This window comes from Sorex araneus, chromosome 8, assembly GCF_027595985.1.
Source record: "Sorex araneus isolate mSorAra2 chromosome 8, mSorAra2.pri, whole genome shotgun sequence".
Classification (NCBI taxonomy): domain Eukaryota; kingdom Metazoa; phylum Chordata; class Mammalia; order Eulipotyphla; family Soricidae; genus Sorex; species Sorex araneus.
In genome coordinates this window covers 50,806,508-50,823,349 of record NC_073309.1, presented here as the reverse complement: position 1 = coordinate 50,823,349, position 16,842 = coordinate 50,806,508, and the positions used below count along the sequence as shown (strand labels likewise).

The 16,842-nt window shown below is 42.7% G+C and overlaps 1 protein-coding gene across 1 annotated transcript; it reads left to right on the top strand.

Annotated features, from left to right (window-relative positions):
* Window positions 1–15,478: 15,478 nt before the first annotated feature.
* LOC129406815 (guanine nucleotide-binding protein G(I)/G(S)/G(O) subunit gamma-10-like) lies at window positions 15,479–16,619 on the top strand. Its single transcript, XM_055146028.1, has one exon. The coding sequence runs from the start codon at window positions 15,479–15,481 to the stop codon at window positions 15,683–15,685; it is 207 nt and encodes a 68-aa protein (XP_055002003.1). The 3' UTR covers window positions 15,686–16,619.
* Window positions 16,620–16,842: the final 223 nt, after the last annotated feature.

Below are 16,842 nucleotides of genomic sequence, written 5' to 3'. Positions count from 1 at the left end.
AGATGAGTTGGGAAGCAGTAAAGTTTGGTCATTTGCATGGCTCAAGGTCTGGGGATGGGTAAAGATGCTGGGGCTTCAGCAGGGAGGGCACTTGGCCTGTTCCTCATCCTAAGGGAGCCCCATAGTATTCAGTCTAAATATGCGTGTACCCCTGAGATTTATCCTGACTTGCATCTCTTCCGGGATTGGTCCTGAAGCTGTGATGCTAGGCTGTATATACAGATGTATATATATCCAGATGCTATTTATATGAGGGAAGGGAAACAAATGAGAACTGAGGCTGAGGTCAGGAACAAATTAAGTGCACAGATAGAAATAACCATTTTGCACAGAAACAGAGGCAGAGTCAAAGTCAAGACCAAATGCCTTGGCACTGTGTAGTTAAAACGTAGCACAAACATCTCAGGGCACATTCTTCAACCTTTTATGAAGGAGTGAAGTTCAGAAACAGTCACAAGATTTTGTGTGCTCCCAACTGAGTATTGAGTCCAGCTGACTTTATTGAGTCCAATGACCAGTGACACAAGGACAAACCATCATGCTGGTGCATTTAAGCAGAGTACCTGCTGTTCTGGAGCTCATGGAAATAGAAAAATATGGGTGGTGATTAGGGAGTAAAGGGAGGGAAAAGGGAGTTTATATGGATTTTGTAGAAGGTCCTGCTTGAATGTTTATAACCAGGTATAGAGTTCCTTCTTGTAAGTCAAGACTTTCTTACAAAGAAAACTATGGGGAAACAGGCGGAGAACTCCAGGCAAGTCCGCAGCACTGTGACATTTGCTTGTTTCTTTGCTTACTGAGGTACCAGAGGGTCTCAAGAGCATAAATGTTTCTGTTTAGGGATACATTGCACCATTCCAAACCCAACGCCAAATTTCCAACACCCCTGCACCACTGTTGACCCACTGGTCCCTTAGTAACATCAAAAATGTGACCACAGACTAAGGGATAGCTTTCCTGGAGTCCCTCTTTTTTATTTCCATATTTATGTTTTGACTGATTTCTATCAGCTATATCACCTGGTCTTTTTTTTATTTATTTATTTTACTCACGCATGAAGCTACTGGCAGAGGAACCCAGGTGTGTGTAATCCCATCAACGGCCAACATCCAGAGACTTGAAAGCGAGCTCCCAGATATCTTTTAGCCTACTTCTCCCTCTGGGAGAAACTGGCAAGCTTCTGAGAGTTTCCTGCCCACATGGGACAGCCTTGCAAGCTTCCCATGGTGTATTCATATGCTAAATCCAGTAACAAGCTGGATCTTATTCCCCTGACCCTTAAAGAGCCTCCAGTGCGACATCGACATCGTTGGGAGGGCTGAGTCGAGAGAGACTTCTAAGATCTCAGGGAAGGGACGAATGGAGAGGTTACTGAGCCCGTTCAAGAAATCGGCGATTAACGGGATTTCGTGATTTATTTTACTATGTAGAGAGCTTGTTTGGAGGTTGTAGCAGGGGAGCGCAGCTACTCATATACCCTCAGCTGAAGACCGGCAGTCTCTATTCAGGGAAGGTTGTCCTCTTCGACAAAGCGTGCAGCTTCAGGAGGGACACACATGGAGCAGTGAGGGAGGAAAGGGACACCCACCTAGCCAGCCAGATCACCAAATCAACCCTGAAGATTATTGGGGTAACAGATGTCGCAGCTAGATAGCCCTCACTGGAGCAATAGCACAGCAGGTAGGGCATTTGCCTTGCATGGGGCCGACTTGATTTGGATTCCTCTGTCCCTCTTAGAGAGCCCAGCAAGCTACCGAGAGTATCCCGCCTGCACAGCAGAGCCTGGCAAGCTACCCGTCGCATATTCGATATGCCAAAAACAGTAACAACAAGTCTCACAATGGAGACATTATTGGTGTCCACTTGAGCAAATCAATAAATGATGGAACGACAGTGCTACAGTGCTATTTTTCTATTATTTTTTTATTTTATTTTTATAAGATTGTTCACATTAGTTGACTACATTCAATATTTCAACATCAGTCCCACCACCATTACACATTCCCAACACCATTATTTCCAATTTTCCCACCACCATTCAAGCCAGCCTGCCAGAAGCAGATGCTAGATAATTTATTTTCTATAGCTTATTATTAATATCATGAGCAGTCACTAGGCTGCGAAAGTGGCCACATACTTCTGAAATTCTAATATTGTAAATGGTTGGGGTCCAGAGACATCTCTGCAGAGAGCTAATCCATTTTGAGATTCATTTGGGAGTCTCTGGATCAAGGCCTTTGATGTTCTGAGATGGCGCCTGGAGGGAGATCATGGGCATGGCAGCCAGGACCTCAAGCAGGCAGGGAGATGGGAAGGAATGGCTGGTCTCTGCTGCCACCATGTGACCTGGATTCTTAGTCCCTGAACCCGCATACCTGGGTTTTTCTTCTGGAAGCTCATGGTTACTGGGGTTTCCTTTGGAGCAGGCAGAGAGCGCACAACCGCTCCACCTGTGGTGCAGTGGTGGAATTGCCTCTGTACCGAGTCTGGAGAGATCTCCGGTGAACTGTTGTCTTCCGGGATCCACTGATGTGTCTCTGACACCTGGTGTTTAATTTCTCCATTATACCCTCATTAGACGAGAAGAATTGGACTTCATCTCCTCTCCCATATGACTAGGATTCCTCACTGTCTGTACAGTCCTCATCTTTTTCATTTACTGATCTGTTTGTGGGAATTTGGTTGCTTTCATATCTCAATTGTTGTTGATAGAAATGCGGTGCATGTGTGAAATTGGTGTCTTCTTTTGTCCCCCATTTAGTACAATTAATTTTTAAAAGTCAAAGAAAATGCCTGATCCTCATTTTCTGTCCTTTATTTAGGAACAAACTGAATTGCAGATATTCTTTCCCTGATGCGTTCCAAAGGAGATCCCAAGTGGATTTAAAATGTGCCAATCTGAGAACGTTCACCATGGTTAGAGTTATAGGATGGGTATAGTGAAGGATAAGAGGCCCACGCTTAATGTGTTCCCACCTTCCGATTCAATTTCTGCCCAAGCCATTCTTCAATGCCAAAGAGAAGGTGAGTGCATGATGGTCCTTGTGTGTGTGATCAATGCTTTTTAAATCTCTCTATGCCCAGAGGTTAACAGACTGTGGTGGAGATGCAGTCTCTTACATAGGCCTGGAGTGGGGTCTCTTGTTCTGTGTTAGTTGGCATTACTGTTCACTTCTGAGTGCATTCTATCCATTATTCCACAGGGTTTCTGGTGGCCAAGTTAAAGGGGAAATAAAGAGTTCTGTTCGTGCTATGACACCTTACTCTGTGTAATCAAAAGACAAAATATGAATGGCCACAGCACTCTCTCTCACTCTCGCAGCCTGTGTTTGGTGATCTCACGACACTTCCCTCACCCAGAAGCAGCTTATGGCTATGGGTGGATGAAAGAGGGATTGAGGGCCAGACTGACTGGTCTCAACTGCAGTTTATTCCAATCTCATCTCCATTCTCCTCTGACTCTCCTTCTGCTTCTGCCTAATTCTCCTCCTGATCTTACTCCTCCCTGATCCTCCTCATCCTCCTCTTGGATCCTGCTCATTCGTACTTCTCCTTCCAGCTTCTGTTTCTCCCAGTCCCCTACCACCTTAGTTAAATCACAAATCGTGAGTGGTTGTGGTAATCATTACACGTAGGTGTGGTCATACAATCAACAGAGCTAAAGTCCTTCCCTTAGAGGAAGCTTCTTCTAGGACAGAATCTCATTCAATAAGTCGACTCTCCCAAGAGTGGAATTCCATCTGTGGGTGTGTTTCTCCTTAGTTTAGTCCAAGAAACATACATGCATAATATTAGTCATTTTGTAGGGACACAGTAAGAGATACATTAAGCTTATAGGATTGCTCTCCTGGGGCATCATGTTATAGATCTCAGACTACAGTGCTCAAGCCAGGTTAATCTTTCCCAAATCTAGCAGGGTCCTAATATTGTCATTACTTTTTGGATCATGATAGAATTTGTTCATGACCAATACTTATAGTTAAGTATTGTGGAGCTTTGGCATGGCCCATTTCTATGCCAGGGTAGTTCAGCTTGCCCCGGGTCCATTGAGCCCCTTTTCAGGACTCTGCTATTGGGGTGCTAGGAACTAAGGGCAACTGAGGGGATAAATAGAAAATGGGGGTAAAAATCAACCATTGGAATTAAGTTTTGGGTGTCTTAAGAACGTTATTTTTTTAAACAGGGAATTGAACTCAGGGTCTCACTTGCCACACACGTTCTCTCCACTGAGCCGTATCCCTGACTCAGGGGAGCCTCTCAGCCACCAAGTCCACCTTCACCTCAGAAAGGTCTGAGTGCACTCAACTTTCTGCCCTCCTGACCCTCCCTGCCCTCTTTTATTAGTCTTGTTACCACCCGGGAGATTCTTTGTCCTCAACACTTGGCAGCTTCCATGAACACATAGAACAAGAGGTCAAGGAACAGAGAAAGAATAGTATCAAGCACATCAATGGGAAATCAGCCTTTTAATTCAAAATCCAATGTTGAGATCTTCCTCTCAGTAAAGATAAATCTAGTTTAGTTACAATGAGGGCAGCAAAGATGCAATCAATCAGGCACGAAGAGAATAAAGAATTATCATGGTTTGCTGTTGTTTTGTTTTCTGTTTGGGGGCCACACCCAGCAGTGTTCAGGGCTTACTCCTGGCTCTAAATTCGGGACTCCGGGAACTCTATGGGGTGCCAAAGATTGAATTTGCGTCTAAGTATGCAAGGCAACTTTGCATACCCACTGTGCTATCATTGTGGCACCAGAAATTATCATGACTTTAGTACTATACTTGAAAGACTCTTGCTGACGCTGTGTTGTGCTTTGGTCAAGTGCTGAAAATACCCCAGGCCTTGCACTCCATGTACCTGCTATTGTCCTTCAGGTGTCTGTTACCAGAAATGATGTCTCACAGGTCTGTAACTAGAGACCCAGGGTGGGGTGCAGGTACTGTGTTCAACAAACAAACAGCTGGGGACCTTATTGGGGGCTGTTGAGGCTACCTTCACACCTGAATATGCCACTGCAGCCATCTGTCTCATTCTTTGCCACAAACCCTGCTGGATTCAAGTCAAAGGTGCCAATCCTATTGGATTTACATTGCCACACAGAAACACTGCTCGTCTTTGGGCAATGAGTATGGGGATCAGACACACCCTTTTTTGCGCATACCCTGTGGTTTTATTTATATAACATTGTAGGACAGACCAAACAAATCTTCAGTGAAAAGCATCAAAAACAGCAGTTGGTTAGTGTTTGGTTTAGTGAAGACACGTAACAGGCTTTCTGAGAGGACAAAACGTTCTTTGGCATGTGATTGGTGCATATTATTACCTGAGTTGATCTACTTTCCAAACTTCATTCTATTAAGCATTTATAAAACTACATGATTTGTATACTTTGAGGTAAGTCCTACTTACTAAAATACACTAAAATATAATTTAAAAAATACACGAAACAGGGAATGGGAGATAGTACAATAATATGAGCCTGATCCAGTTTAAATCCTGCCCCCCGTGGCCTCCTAAGCATCCCAGGTACAGCCCCAGAGGCCTCAGAGAACCCCTGCTACCAAAGGACCCAAGTAGCACCCCATCGTCAAATCCTAGCATTGAACTTGGACACACATGTTTTGGGAGACCTAAAACTCAGGACTGGGTAAGGGAAGACTAAAATCTGTGGAATTTCAAGCAACATCCCCAAGAGCAATGGTTTTGATTAAATAAGGAATTTGTAACTGCCCAGATGCCCTTTAGTTTGGAAGTGGAAGGCCATTTGCAGGGTTTTCAAAAATTCACTGGATTGGTCAATGTAAATCAATATCAAGGCAGGGACAAAGCCACAGCACAGCAGGGAGAGCTTCTTGCATGTGGTCAACCCGAGTTTGATCCCGGACATCCCATATGGTCCCGTAAGTCCTAACAGAAACGATCTCTGAGCATTGCAGGGTGTCCTCCTCTAGCACTCACGAAACCATAAGATTGACATCAAAGTTAGGCCATTGAACCGAGGTATTTTCAGGCTCATATATGATTTGTAAATTTAATTTTTTCTAAAATTTGAATCGTATAAATTCATCACAAGCCTGAATATCTCCTGGGATATAGAAAGTGTTCCAAGGTCCCCCACCATCAAACCTGTCCACAGAAAGTTTAGAAAACCACAGGACAGTGTTTTTCAAACTCTGGGTAAAAATCTCAATAGGCCGAAATCGAATCAGCAAGGTTCCCATAAGAAATCCTGCAGACATCAGACCACAAACCATAAGGTACATTGAAGACAAGGTCGGCAAAACCCTCCAGGATATTGAAGGTAAAGGTATCTTCAAAGATGACACGGAAATAAGCAATCTACTAAAAACAGAGATCAACAAATGGGACTACATTAAACTAAAAAGCTTCTGCACCGCAAAAGATACAGTGACCAGAATACAAAGACTATCTACAGAATGGGAAAGGATATTTACACAATACCCATCAGATAAGGGGTTGATATCAAGGGTATATAAAGCACTGGTTGAATTCTACAAGAAGAAAACATCCAACTCCATCAAAAAATGGGGCGAAGAAATGAACAGAAACTTTACCAAGGAAGAGATACGAATGGCCAAAAGGCACATGAAAAAGTGCTCTACATCACTAGTCGTCAGAGAGATGCAGATCAAAACAACCATGAGATACCACCTCACACCACAGAGACTAGCACACATCCAAAATAACAAAAGCAACCGCTGTTGGAGAGGATGTGGGGAGAAAGGGACCCTTCTACACTGCTGGTGGGAATGCCGGCTAGTTCAGCCCTTTTGGAAAACAGTATGGACGATTCTCAAAAAACTAGAGGTTGAGCTCCCATTTGACCCAGCAATACCACTGCTGGGAATATATCCCAGAAAAGCCACAAAGTATAGTCGAAGTGACATATGCACTTATATGTTCACCGCAGCACTGTTTACAATAGCCAGAATCTGGAAAAAACCCGAGTGCCCTAGAACAGATGACTGGTTGAAGAAACTCTGGTACATCTATACAATGGAATACTATGCAGCTGTTAGAAAAAATGAGGTCATGACGTTTGCATATAAGTGGATCAACATGGAAAGTATCATGCTAAGTGAAATGAGTCAGAAAGAGAGAGACAGACATAGAAAGATTGCACTCATCTGTGGAATATAGAATAATAGACTATAAGACTAACGCCCTAGAATAGTAGAAATAAGTACCAGGAGATTGTTTCCATGGCTTGGAGGCTGGTCTCTCATTCTGGGTAACTCAGGGAAGGGACCACCAAGTAAAATGTGGTTGGAGGTCATGTGGGGGAAGGGTGAGGCGGGCGGAATACAGACTAGAGACTGAACACAATGGCCACTCAACACCTTTATTGCAAACCACAACACCTAATCAGAGAGAGAGAACAAAAGGGAATACCCTGCCATAGTGGCAGGGTGGGGTGGGGGGAGATGGGACTGGGGAGGGGGAGAGGGATGTTGGGTTTACGGGTGGTGGAGAATGGGCACTGGTGAAGGGATGGGTTATTGAACTTTGTATGGGGGAAGCATGAGCACAAAGATGTATGGATCTGTAACTGTACCCTCACGATGACTCTCTAATTAAAAATAAACTAATAAAAAAAAAAGAAATCCTGCAGAGAATCTGGGAAAAACCCGAGTGTCCAAGAACAGATGACTGGTAAAGAAACTTTGGTCCATCTATACAATGGAATATTATGCAGCTGTTAGAAAAAATGAAGTCATGAACTTTGCATAAAAGTGGATCAACATGGAAAGTATCATGCTAAGTGAAATGAGCCAGAAAGAGAGGGACAGACATAAAAAGATTGCACTCATCTGTGGAATATAAAATGGCAGAGTAGGAAACTAATACCCAAGAATAGGAGATTAGCTCCATTGCTTGGAAGCTAGCCTCACACGCTGGGGGAAAGTCATCCCAGATAGAGAAGGGAATACCAAGTAAAATGTGATTGGAAATCCCGAGCGGGGAGGGAGATGCACGCTAAAAGTAGACTAGAGACTAAACATGATGGCCACTCAATACCCCTATTGCAAACCACAACATCCAAAAGGAGAGACAGAGAACAAATTGGAATGCTCTGCCATAGAGGCGGAGTGGGGTGGAGGGGATGGGATAGGGGGTGGGAGAGATACTGGGTTCATAAGTGGTGGAGAATGGACACTGGTGGAGGGATGGGCTCTCGAACATTGCATGAGGGAAAAACAAGCACGATAATGTGTGAATCTGTAACTGTACCCTAACTGTGACTCACAAATTTAAAAATAAACAAATTATTAAAAAATAAAAATTAAGGGGCCGGAGCGATAGCACCTCGGGTAAGGCATTTGCCTTGCACGCGGCCGACCCGGGTTCGATCCCCGGCATCTCATATGGTCCCCCAAGCACTGCCAGGAGTAATTCCTGAGTGCAAAGCCAGGAGTAACCCCTGAGCATCGCTGGGTGTGACCAAAAAAGCAAAAAACAAAAAAATAAATAAATAAAATTAAAATTAAAATAACAAAAAAATCCTGCAGATCGGGCTAGAGTGATAGCACAGTATGTAGGGCGTTTGCCTTGCACGCGGCTGACCCGGTTTCGATTCCCAGCATCCCATATGGTTCCCTGAGCACCTCCAGGAGTAATTCCTGAGTGCAGAGCCAGAGTAACTGCTGTGCATCGCCTGGTGTGACCCCAAAAAGAAAAAAAAAAGAAAGAAAAATCCTGCAGAACTGACACTATACTTGCAAGTGACAGAGAAGTCAAGGCATCATCTCTAACCCTATTGGGTCAATTTGTAGAGATGTGGGCCCTTAGGATGTTTTGCATATCTGTGGCCTTACGTCCTGAGTCAGGCATGGGGCAGTTCTATGGATTTGTTCCCTGAATGAAGGGGAAGCTGGAGAACCAGGTAGCAAAGCTAGCTGCACCACCAAAGGTTGGCCCTGCACATGCCTTCTTGGTTGACTTCTTTAAAGTGGAGAAGTGTTCAGGGAAAGGGATAAGGGAAACAAATATTTTCCCAGGGTTTAGGTCAATATAATTTTTTTTAATTTTTAAATATATTTGTTTATAATGGTTTGTTACATTCAATAGTCCAAACCAATCCCATCATAAATGTACCTTCCCACCACCATTATTTCCAATTTTTCCAACCATCACTCAAACCTAATCCTCTAGCAGGCCCTGAATAATGTATCTTATACCGCTTTTATACATAAATTGGGAAAAATTATCAAAAGTGTTTTCTTACAAGAAAGTATGTGAAGGGGCTGGAGCAATGGCACAGCGGGTAGGGCATTTGCCTTGCACGGGGCCGACCCAGGTTTGAATCCAGCATCCTATATGGTCCCCCAAGCACAGCCAGGAGTAATTCCTGAGTGCATGAGCCAGGAGTAAGCCCTGTGCATCGCCGGGTGTGACTCAAAAACCAAAAACCAAAAAAAAAGTATGTGAAGATTCTTTTATCTCACCATGGAACCCTTGTAGAAGAGATTACTAACATGTTGTTAGGGGTTAAGCTTTATGTGTTTTTATCTTGTTGATTGAGATTGGTTGCCTTCTACTTTACATCCCATCCAATGCAGTGTGCTACTGTGCTACTTCTGGTCTATTAATTTGTAAAATTTGAGATGAATGTAGACTGTTCTCCATGAATTCAAAATATTGAATAGGGTGATATAGCAGAAGTTAAATTTTGACTGGAAAGTGCCATTTAGTACCCCGGATAGCTCAGTCTGATGCGAGGTCTGAAAAATTTCTGTAGCTTGTTGGTCTCTTTTCAGATTTAATGAGCCTCTGGATCATGGTTGGTTGATGAGATTATCAGTAAGTTTAAGGGTATCACTGACAGTATTTCAGAAGAACAGGGGAAGGTATCCCATCCCTGACTCCATGAGAGCCTGGACAGTTCAGTCACAAAACCCACATACCTGAGTTTTTCAACAAGTTATTTCTGGAGGGGCCTCATCCAGAGCCATGGAGTCTGGCCATGAGGTTGGTGGTGGTTGGAATGTGGAAGTTCTCTGCTGCCAAAACTCTGTTTGGGTAGAATCATCTGGGGTGTCCCAGATGATTCAACCTGCCATGGAGTCTGGAAGCACCTCTTCCCCAATACAAATTTTAAGTGACTAAAATTCCACTGACTGAGATAAACAAAAGGGACTATATTAAACTAAGAAGCTTCTGCGCCGCAACAGATACAGTGACCAGAATACAAAGACAATCGAAAGAATGGGAAAGGATATTCACCCAATACCTATCTGATAAGGGGTTGATATCAAGGGTATATGAGGCACTGGGTGAACTCTACAGAAAAAAACATCCAACCCCATCAGAAAATGGGGTGAAGAAATGAACAGAAACTTCCTCAAGGAAGAAATGTGAATGACCAAAAGGCACATGAAAAACTGCTCTTCATCACTAACCATCAGGGGGATGCAGATCAAAACAACTATGAGATACCACCTCATACCTCAGAGACTGGCAAAGAACAAAAGCAACCGGTGTTGGCATGGATGTGGGGAAAAAGGGACCCTCCTACACTGCTGGTGGGAATGCTGACAGGTTCAGCCCTTTTGGAAAACAATGTGGTCACTTCTCAAAAAATTAGAAATTGAGCTCCCAATTGACCCAGCAATACCACTGGTATTATACAGTGACAATTGTAATATCACTGTATAATATAGTGGGAATAGACACCAGAGAGGCAAAAAAGTATAGTCAAAATGACATCTACACTCCTTTGCGGCCCCGCACGAGATCGACCCCGGAGGCAACTGAACCACTTTGGACACGAGCGGCGCCCCAAAAATGCCTCCAAACTGTGTGCTCGGAGCTTCTGGCCCAGGCGCTGCCAGCGAGTGATGCAATTACCAAAAGAATTTTCCCTGGACTTCATATAGAAATCCAAAACCGCACGGCTGCTTCCCTGACTTGGATGGGAGAAGTGGCTTCCTTTTTTAGGGCAGATTCTTAAAGGGTGCATTGCAGATCTCAAGCTGACACTCCAAGATACCTAATATCTCTTGATTGTCAGCAACGTGTAAATGTTCCTTTTTGGCAGGGCTTAACGTGGGGGGAAACTTCAAACAATAGTACTAAGTTTTTTGTTAAAGGGTAAAAGATTGTAGCGATAGAATTTTAGGCAGAATTTTCCCTGGACTTTATATAGAAACCCAAAACCGCGCGGCCACGGCAGCCTAATGTCATCTAATCATCAGCAATATGAAATGGTTCCTTTGTAATGGGTTGGACTTTGGGGGGACCATAATAGGGTTAAAGTTTGTAGCGATGTGTAATTTCTGGCTGTACTTTCCCTGGACTTTATACAGAAATTCAAAGCCGCGAGGCTGCTGCCATGGCCGCGCAACCTATTGTCATTTAATCATCACCAATATGAAATGGTTCCCTTTTAACGGGCCGGACTTTGGTGGGAAATCCTAACAAGAATAGTAAGTCTTTTGCTGAAATATTGAAGGCCACCAAAGTGGTAGCCATCTCTATAGACTGAACTAAGCCATATCCCCACGCCGGCTGAGAAGAAATATTCTTCTTTCTCGGGAAGAAACGCGGCGTGGCGTTAACCATAGTATGATGTCCATGAAGCTGACACGGACCTGGTGGCGTGGGAATCGGATACAAGGGAATAAATTATTATGTACTTGGAACAGCGGGACGCTGGTGGAATCTTGAGCCGGGGCCGATACCAGCGTATTACTTTTGGTTCCAGAAACTGCTTGCAGACATTCTACCAGACTATCAACTAAGCCAGAGCCCCACGCCGGCTGATGACGAGAAATAACCATCTCTTTTGGTTTGTTTTCCCTTTGTCAGGCAGCGTGGTGATTACTAAACAGGCGTGATCTCGGTGGCGCGGGACGAGGGGGGAAAAAAATAGAAAAGTTATGTAACAAACAGCGGGACTTAATATCTCTACATTCTCAGCAATGGAGAGCCATCAAATGCTTCCTTGACAGTGGGACTGTCTTCTCTTTTTTGGGGGGAAACCCTAGCAACAATAGTGAATTATGTGTTGAAACATGGACTGTAACCAAGATAAAGCGTAAACGAAGTGAAACTTATCACTTACAAGGGCGGGGACTGGGGGGGCGGGAGGGGGCGGGAGGTATAATGGGGTGGTTGGTGATGGAATATGGGCACGGGTGAAGGGAAGGGTGTTTGAGTACTGTATAACTGACATAATCCTGAGAACTTTGTAACCCTCCACATGGTGATTCAATAAAATTTAAATTAAAAAAAAATGACATCTACACTTGTATGTTCATTGCAGCACTGTTTACAATAGCCAGAATTTGTGGGGCGGGGGGAACAGAGTGCACGAGAACAGGTGACTGGTTAAAGAAACTTTGGTGCAGGTCTCCTTCATGGAGCCGCATTTTTAACTAGACCCCAGGAAAGCCGGTTTTCAGCCTTGGTCTGCGAGGGAAGGGAATTGAGGGACACCGCGCGCCCACCGAACCGAAACATTCCACGCATCCTCTGCCATCTCATCCAGGTATCAGCCCAGGACAGGGTTCCGTCCTGGAACCACAGCTGCATTAGCAGCCGTGAATTATACTCTCCCCTCCATATCCCACAAGAACCTTAAGTTACCCTCTTATCTGGAACTTTCACCAGGCTAGCTTAACCAACAGAAACACATTAGCCAATATCTCATTAAGCGCACATCAATTAATTTGCATCATAAGCAGAATAGTAACAGTGAGTGTGAAGGGATGAGCCACATAGGTCACTATGGTAAAGCAATGCAGATCCCCACCAAGCTTACTGTTGAAGAGGCTAGCCCAGAAGACCCCAACAGCAATGAAGTGCTGTACAACCTCCCAGACAAGGAATTTAGACGGGAGTTACTGAGGATGCTTAGGGATCTAAAAGAAACAATGAAAAACAATACCAATACAATACAAAAGGATTTGAAGGAAGAAATGCCGAAAATGCAAACAAAATTAAAAATGGAAATGTCAGACCTGAAAAAACTTGGCAGGCGGATTAAAAAACTCACTGGATGGCCTCGGCAGCAGAGTAACAGCTGCTGAGGACAGAAACAGTGAGCTCGAAGATAAAGTCCAGAGACTCTCTAGAAAAGAACAGAAAATGGAAAAGAGACTGACAATCTGGGAATAGATGGCAAGAGAAGATCGTGATGAAGCTAAGAGGATTAATATAAGAATTACTGGAGTCCCAGAGGGACAGGAAGAAAACTCTGATGAAGAAGAAATTGCCACAGGCAACATTGCTACAATGTTCCCAGAGTTGAAGAAAACATGTGACCACATTCAGGAGGCCCAAAGGGTACCAGCTAGAAGAAATCCAAATAGAAATATCCAAGACAAATCCTGATCAAAATGACCAAAACTTTAGAAAGAGACAAAATCCTGAAAGCAGCAAGATCAAAGAACGAAATTGCCTATAAAGGGGCATACTTAAGATTCACAGCCAACTTGTCTGATGACAAGTCACGGCCTGAAAACCCTCACGGCCTGAAAACAGTGGTGGGATATAGTGAAAAAACTCAATGACATAAATGCCTCACCAAAAATACTTTACCCAGCTAGACTCTCATTCATAACAGAAGGAACAGCACACAGTTTCACAGATAAACAACAGCTCATGAACTTCATAGATTCAAAACCATGGTTACAAGAACAACTGAATGGGCTACTTTAAGACAAGACAGGACCCTCAAATACACCAAATTTAATCAGAAAAATGGGATAAAACCCCATAACAATAATCTCTCTCAATGTCAATGGGTTAAACGCACCAACGAAAAGACACAGAGTGGCAGGATGAATTAGAAAATTGAACCCAACATTCTGCTGCCTGCAAGAAATACATCTTAACAGTCAGAGCAAACAACAGGCTCAAAGTCACAGGCTGAAAAACAATCCTACAGGCGAACAAATCCCATAAAAAACCTGGAGTATCAAAAGGAAAAAAAATTGGGCTGGAGCGATAGCACAGTGGGTAGGGGATTTGCCTTGCACAAGGCCAACCCAGAATCGATTCCCAGCATCCCATATGGTCCCCTGAGCACCGCCAGGGGTGATTCCTGAGTGCAGAGCATCGCCAGGTGTGACCCAAAAAGAAAAAAAAAAGCTGGGGTAGCCATCCTAGTATCAGACCACATTGATTTCAGACTCAAGAAGGACAAAAGAGACAGTGAAGCTCATTTCTTATTGATAAAGGGATCTGTACAACAGGAAGAACTAACAATACTAAATATATATGCACCTAATGAGGGACCAGCAAAGTATTTAAAACAATTACTCATAGACTTGAAGAAAGACATCGATAGCAACACAATACTAGTGGGAGACTTCAACACCGCTTTATCACCTCTTGATAGATCAACCAGACTCAAGCTTAGCAAGGACATACTGCATCTGAGGGAAGAAATGGAAGAAAGGAACTCAGTAGGTTTATAGAAGACACTTCATCCTCAAAAATATGAATATATATTCTTCTATAGTGTGCATGGAACATTCTCCAAGATAGACCACATGCTGAGCCACAAAACATACCTCCATAAAATTAAGAAGATAGAGATTGTATCAACAATCTTCTCAGACCACGATGCGCTGAAATTAGAAATAAATCACACACACAAACAGAAAAGGAAATCAAACAACTGGAAATTAAACAGCTCACTATTGGACAATGAGTGGCTGAGAAAATAAATCAAAGAGGAAATCAAAAGATTCTTGGAAAAAAATGAAAATGAGGGCACAAGTTACAAAAACTTATGGGACACAGCAAAACTGTGGTAAGAGGAAAGTTTATAACTCTACAAGCATTCCTAAGGCAGGAGGAGCAAGCCCACATAAGTAACCTAACCTCACAGCTTAAGAGCTTGGAGAATGACCAACAAAAGGAGCCCCATCCAAACAGGAAGAAGGAAATAATAAAACTCAGAGCAGAAATTAATGAGATGGAAACCCAAAAAAACAATCTGAAAGATCAATGAAACCAAAAGCTGGTTCTTTGAGAAAATAAACAAGATCGATAAACCTCTAGCAAGACTCACAAAAAAGGGAGAAAACCCTAATAAACCGAATCAGAAATGAAAAGGGGGACAATAGAACAGAAATTACAGAAATTCAAAGGATCATCAGAGATTACTTTGAGAAATTTTATGCCACGAAACACGAAAACCTCAAAGAAATGGATAAATTCCTAGACTCCAATAGCCTCCCAAGACTGAACCAAGAAGACCTGGAATACCTGAACAGACCTACAACCATCAATAAAATTGAAATGGTAATAAAAAGTCTTCCCAAGCACAAAACTCCTGGCCCAGATGGATTCACTAGTGAATTCTTCCGAAACTTTAAAGAGGACTTACTCCCAATCCTCTTTAAGTTTTTCCAGGAAATTGAAATATCAAAAACACTTCTAAGGCCTGAGTCGGCAGCGGCGCGGCTGGGGCTGCCCGGCCTCCCGCCCCGAGAGCCACCGTCGCCATGTCTTCTGGGGCCAGCGTGAGCGCCCTGCAGCGTCTGGTGGAGCAGCTCGAACTGGAGGCGGCCGTGGAGAGGATCAAGGTCTCGCAGGCAGCTGCAGAGCTTCAGCAGTACTGCATGCAGAATGCCTGCAAGGATGCCCTGGTGGTCGGTGTTCCAACTGGCAGTAATCCCTTCCAGGAACCCAGATCCTGTGCTTTACTCTGAAGACAGAAGGGAAGAAGTTCGCTGAGGAATGCTTTCCAGTGCAGATTAATGAATGACTGCCTCCAAGTCTCAGAAAACACTTTTCTCTAATTAATGACCTTTAGCTGTTTCAGACCTTTTCTGTGACCTAGATCCTATAGCCAATATTCTATAGAAATTTGATTTTCTGGTCAATAAGGAAACCAAGTAAAATAGTAGATTTAAATAATAACCACCAAATTTTGCTTTCTTTTGGGCAAGTACTCTGTACTTAAGACAAATACATCACCAAATACATTCCAAAATGTACCTTCTTCATAAGTAAGTTACTGTGTTTATATGCCTAGAATATTACATGTTTTACTTACTGTATGTTTACACTTTTGAGAAACACTTGTTTATTAAAAACTGTTTATTTATAATTTGTTGTTCCGTGAATAAGATTTTTGTATCATGACAAAATTTGTTCTTTTCTAAGTGAATTTACAACTTATAAATAATGACATAAGATTGGGAGAAATAGATTTTAATAGTCAAATAATGTTTTGAATTTTCTTAATGAGAAAACTTTTAATTTTAACACTATATGAAACTTTCTTAGTAAACATTCTTAGAAAGGCTGATGGTGTGTATAACATCACCCATCCTGTATATGAAGCATATTTGATATTTGCCTTTTTTAAGTTCCTCTATTTTGTAGTTGTGGTTATCCTTCAGAAAATGAAAAACTAGTATTTTGTATCTTTTAAAAAATGTTTAAAATGTGACCTAGAGGACATTGCCAGCAATTTAAAACAAAGTATAATGAAGATACCACAACAAAAATACATTCTTGATATCACAAGTGTTTGATAAGGTGCCTTTAATTTGGGATACTTTTAAAAGATGCTCTGTTATTGTAATAATCTTTGAAGAACATGGAAATAAAATTTATGCTTGATTCATTAAAAAAAAACTTCCAAACAGTTTCTATGAAACAAATATCACCTTGATACCAAAAGCAGACAAAGATACCACAAAGAAAGAGAATAACAGACCAATATCCCTGATGAACACAGATGCAATGATCCTCAACAAAATATTAGCAAATAGAATCCAACAACTCATCAAAAATATCATACACCATGACCAAGTAGGATTCATCCCAGGGATGCAAGGATGATTTAACATTCGCAAGT

What these genes read in the sequence shown, in the direction of transcription:
- LOC129406815 (XM_055146028.1), top strand. Translation starts at nt 15,479, where the DNA reads ATGTCTTCTGGGGCCAGCGTGAGCGCCCTGCAGCGTCTGGTGGAGCAG.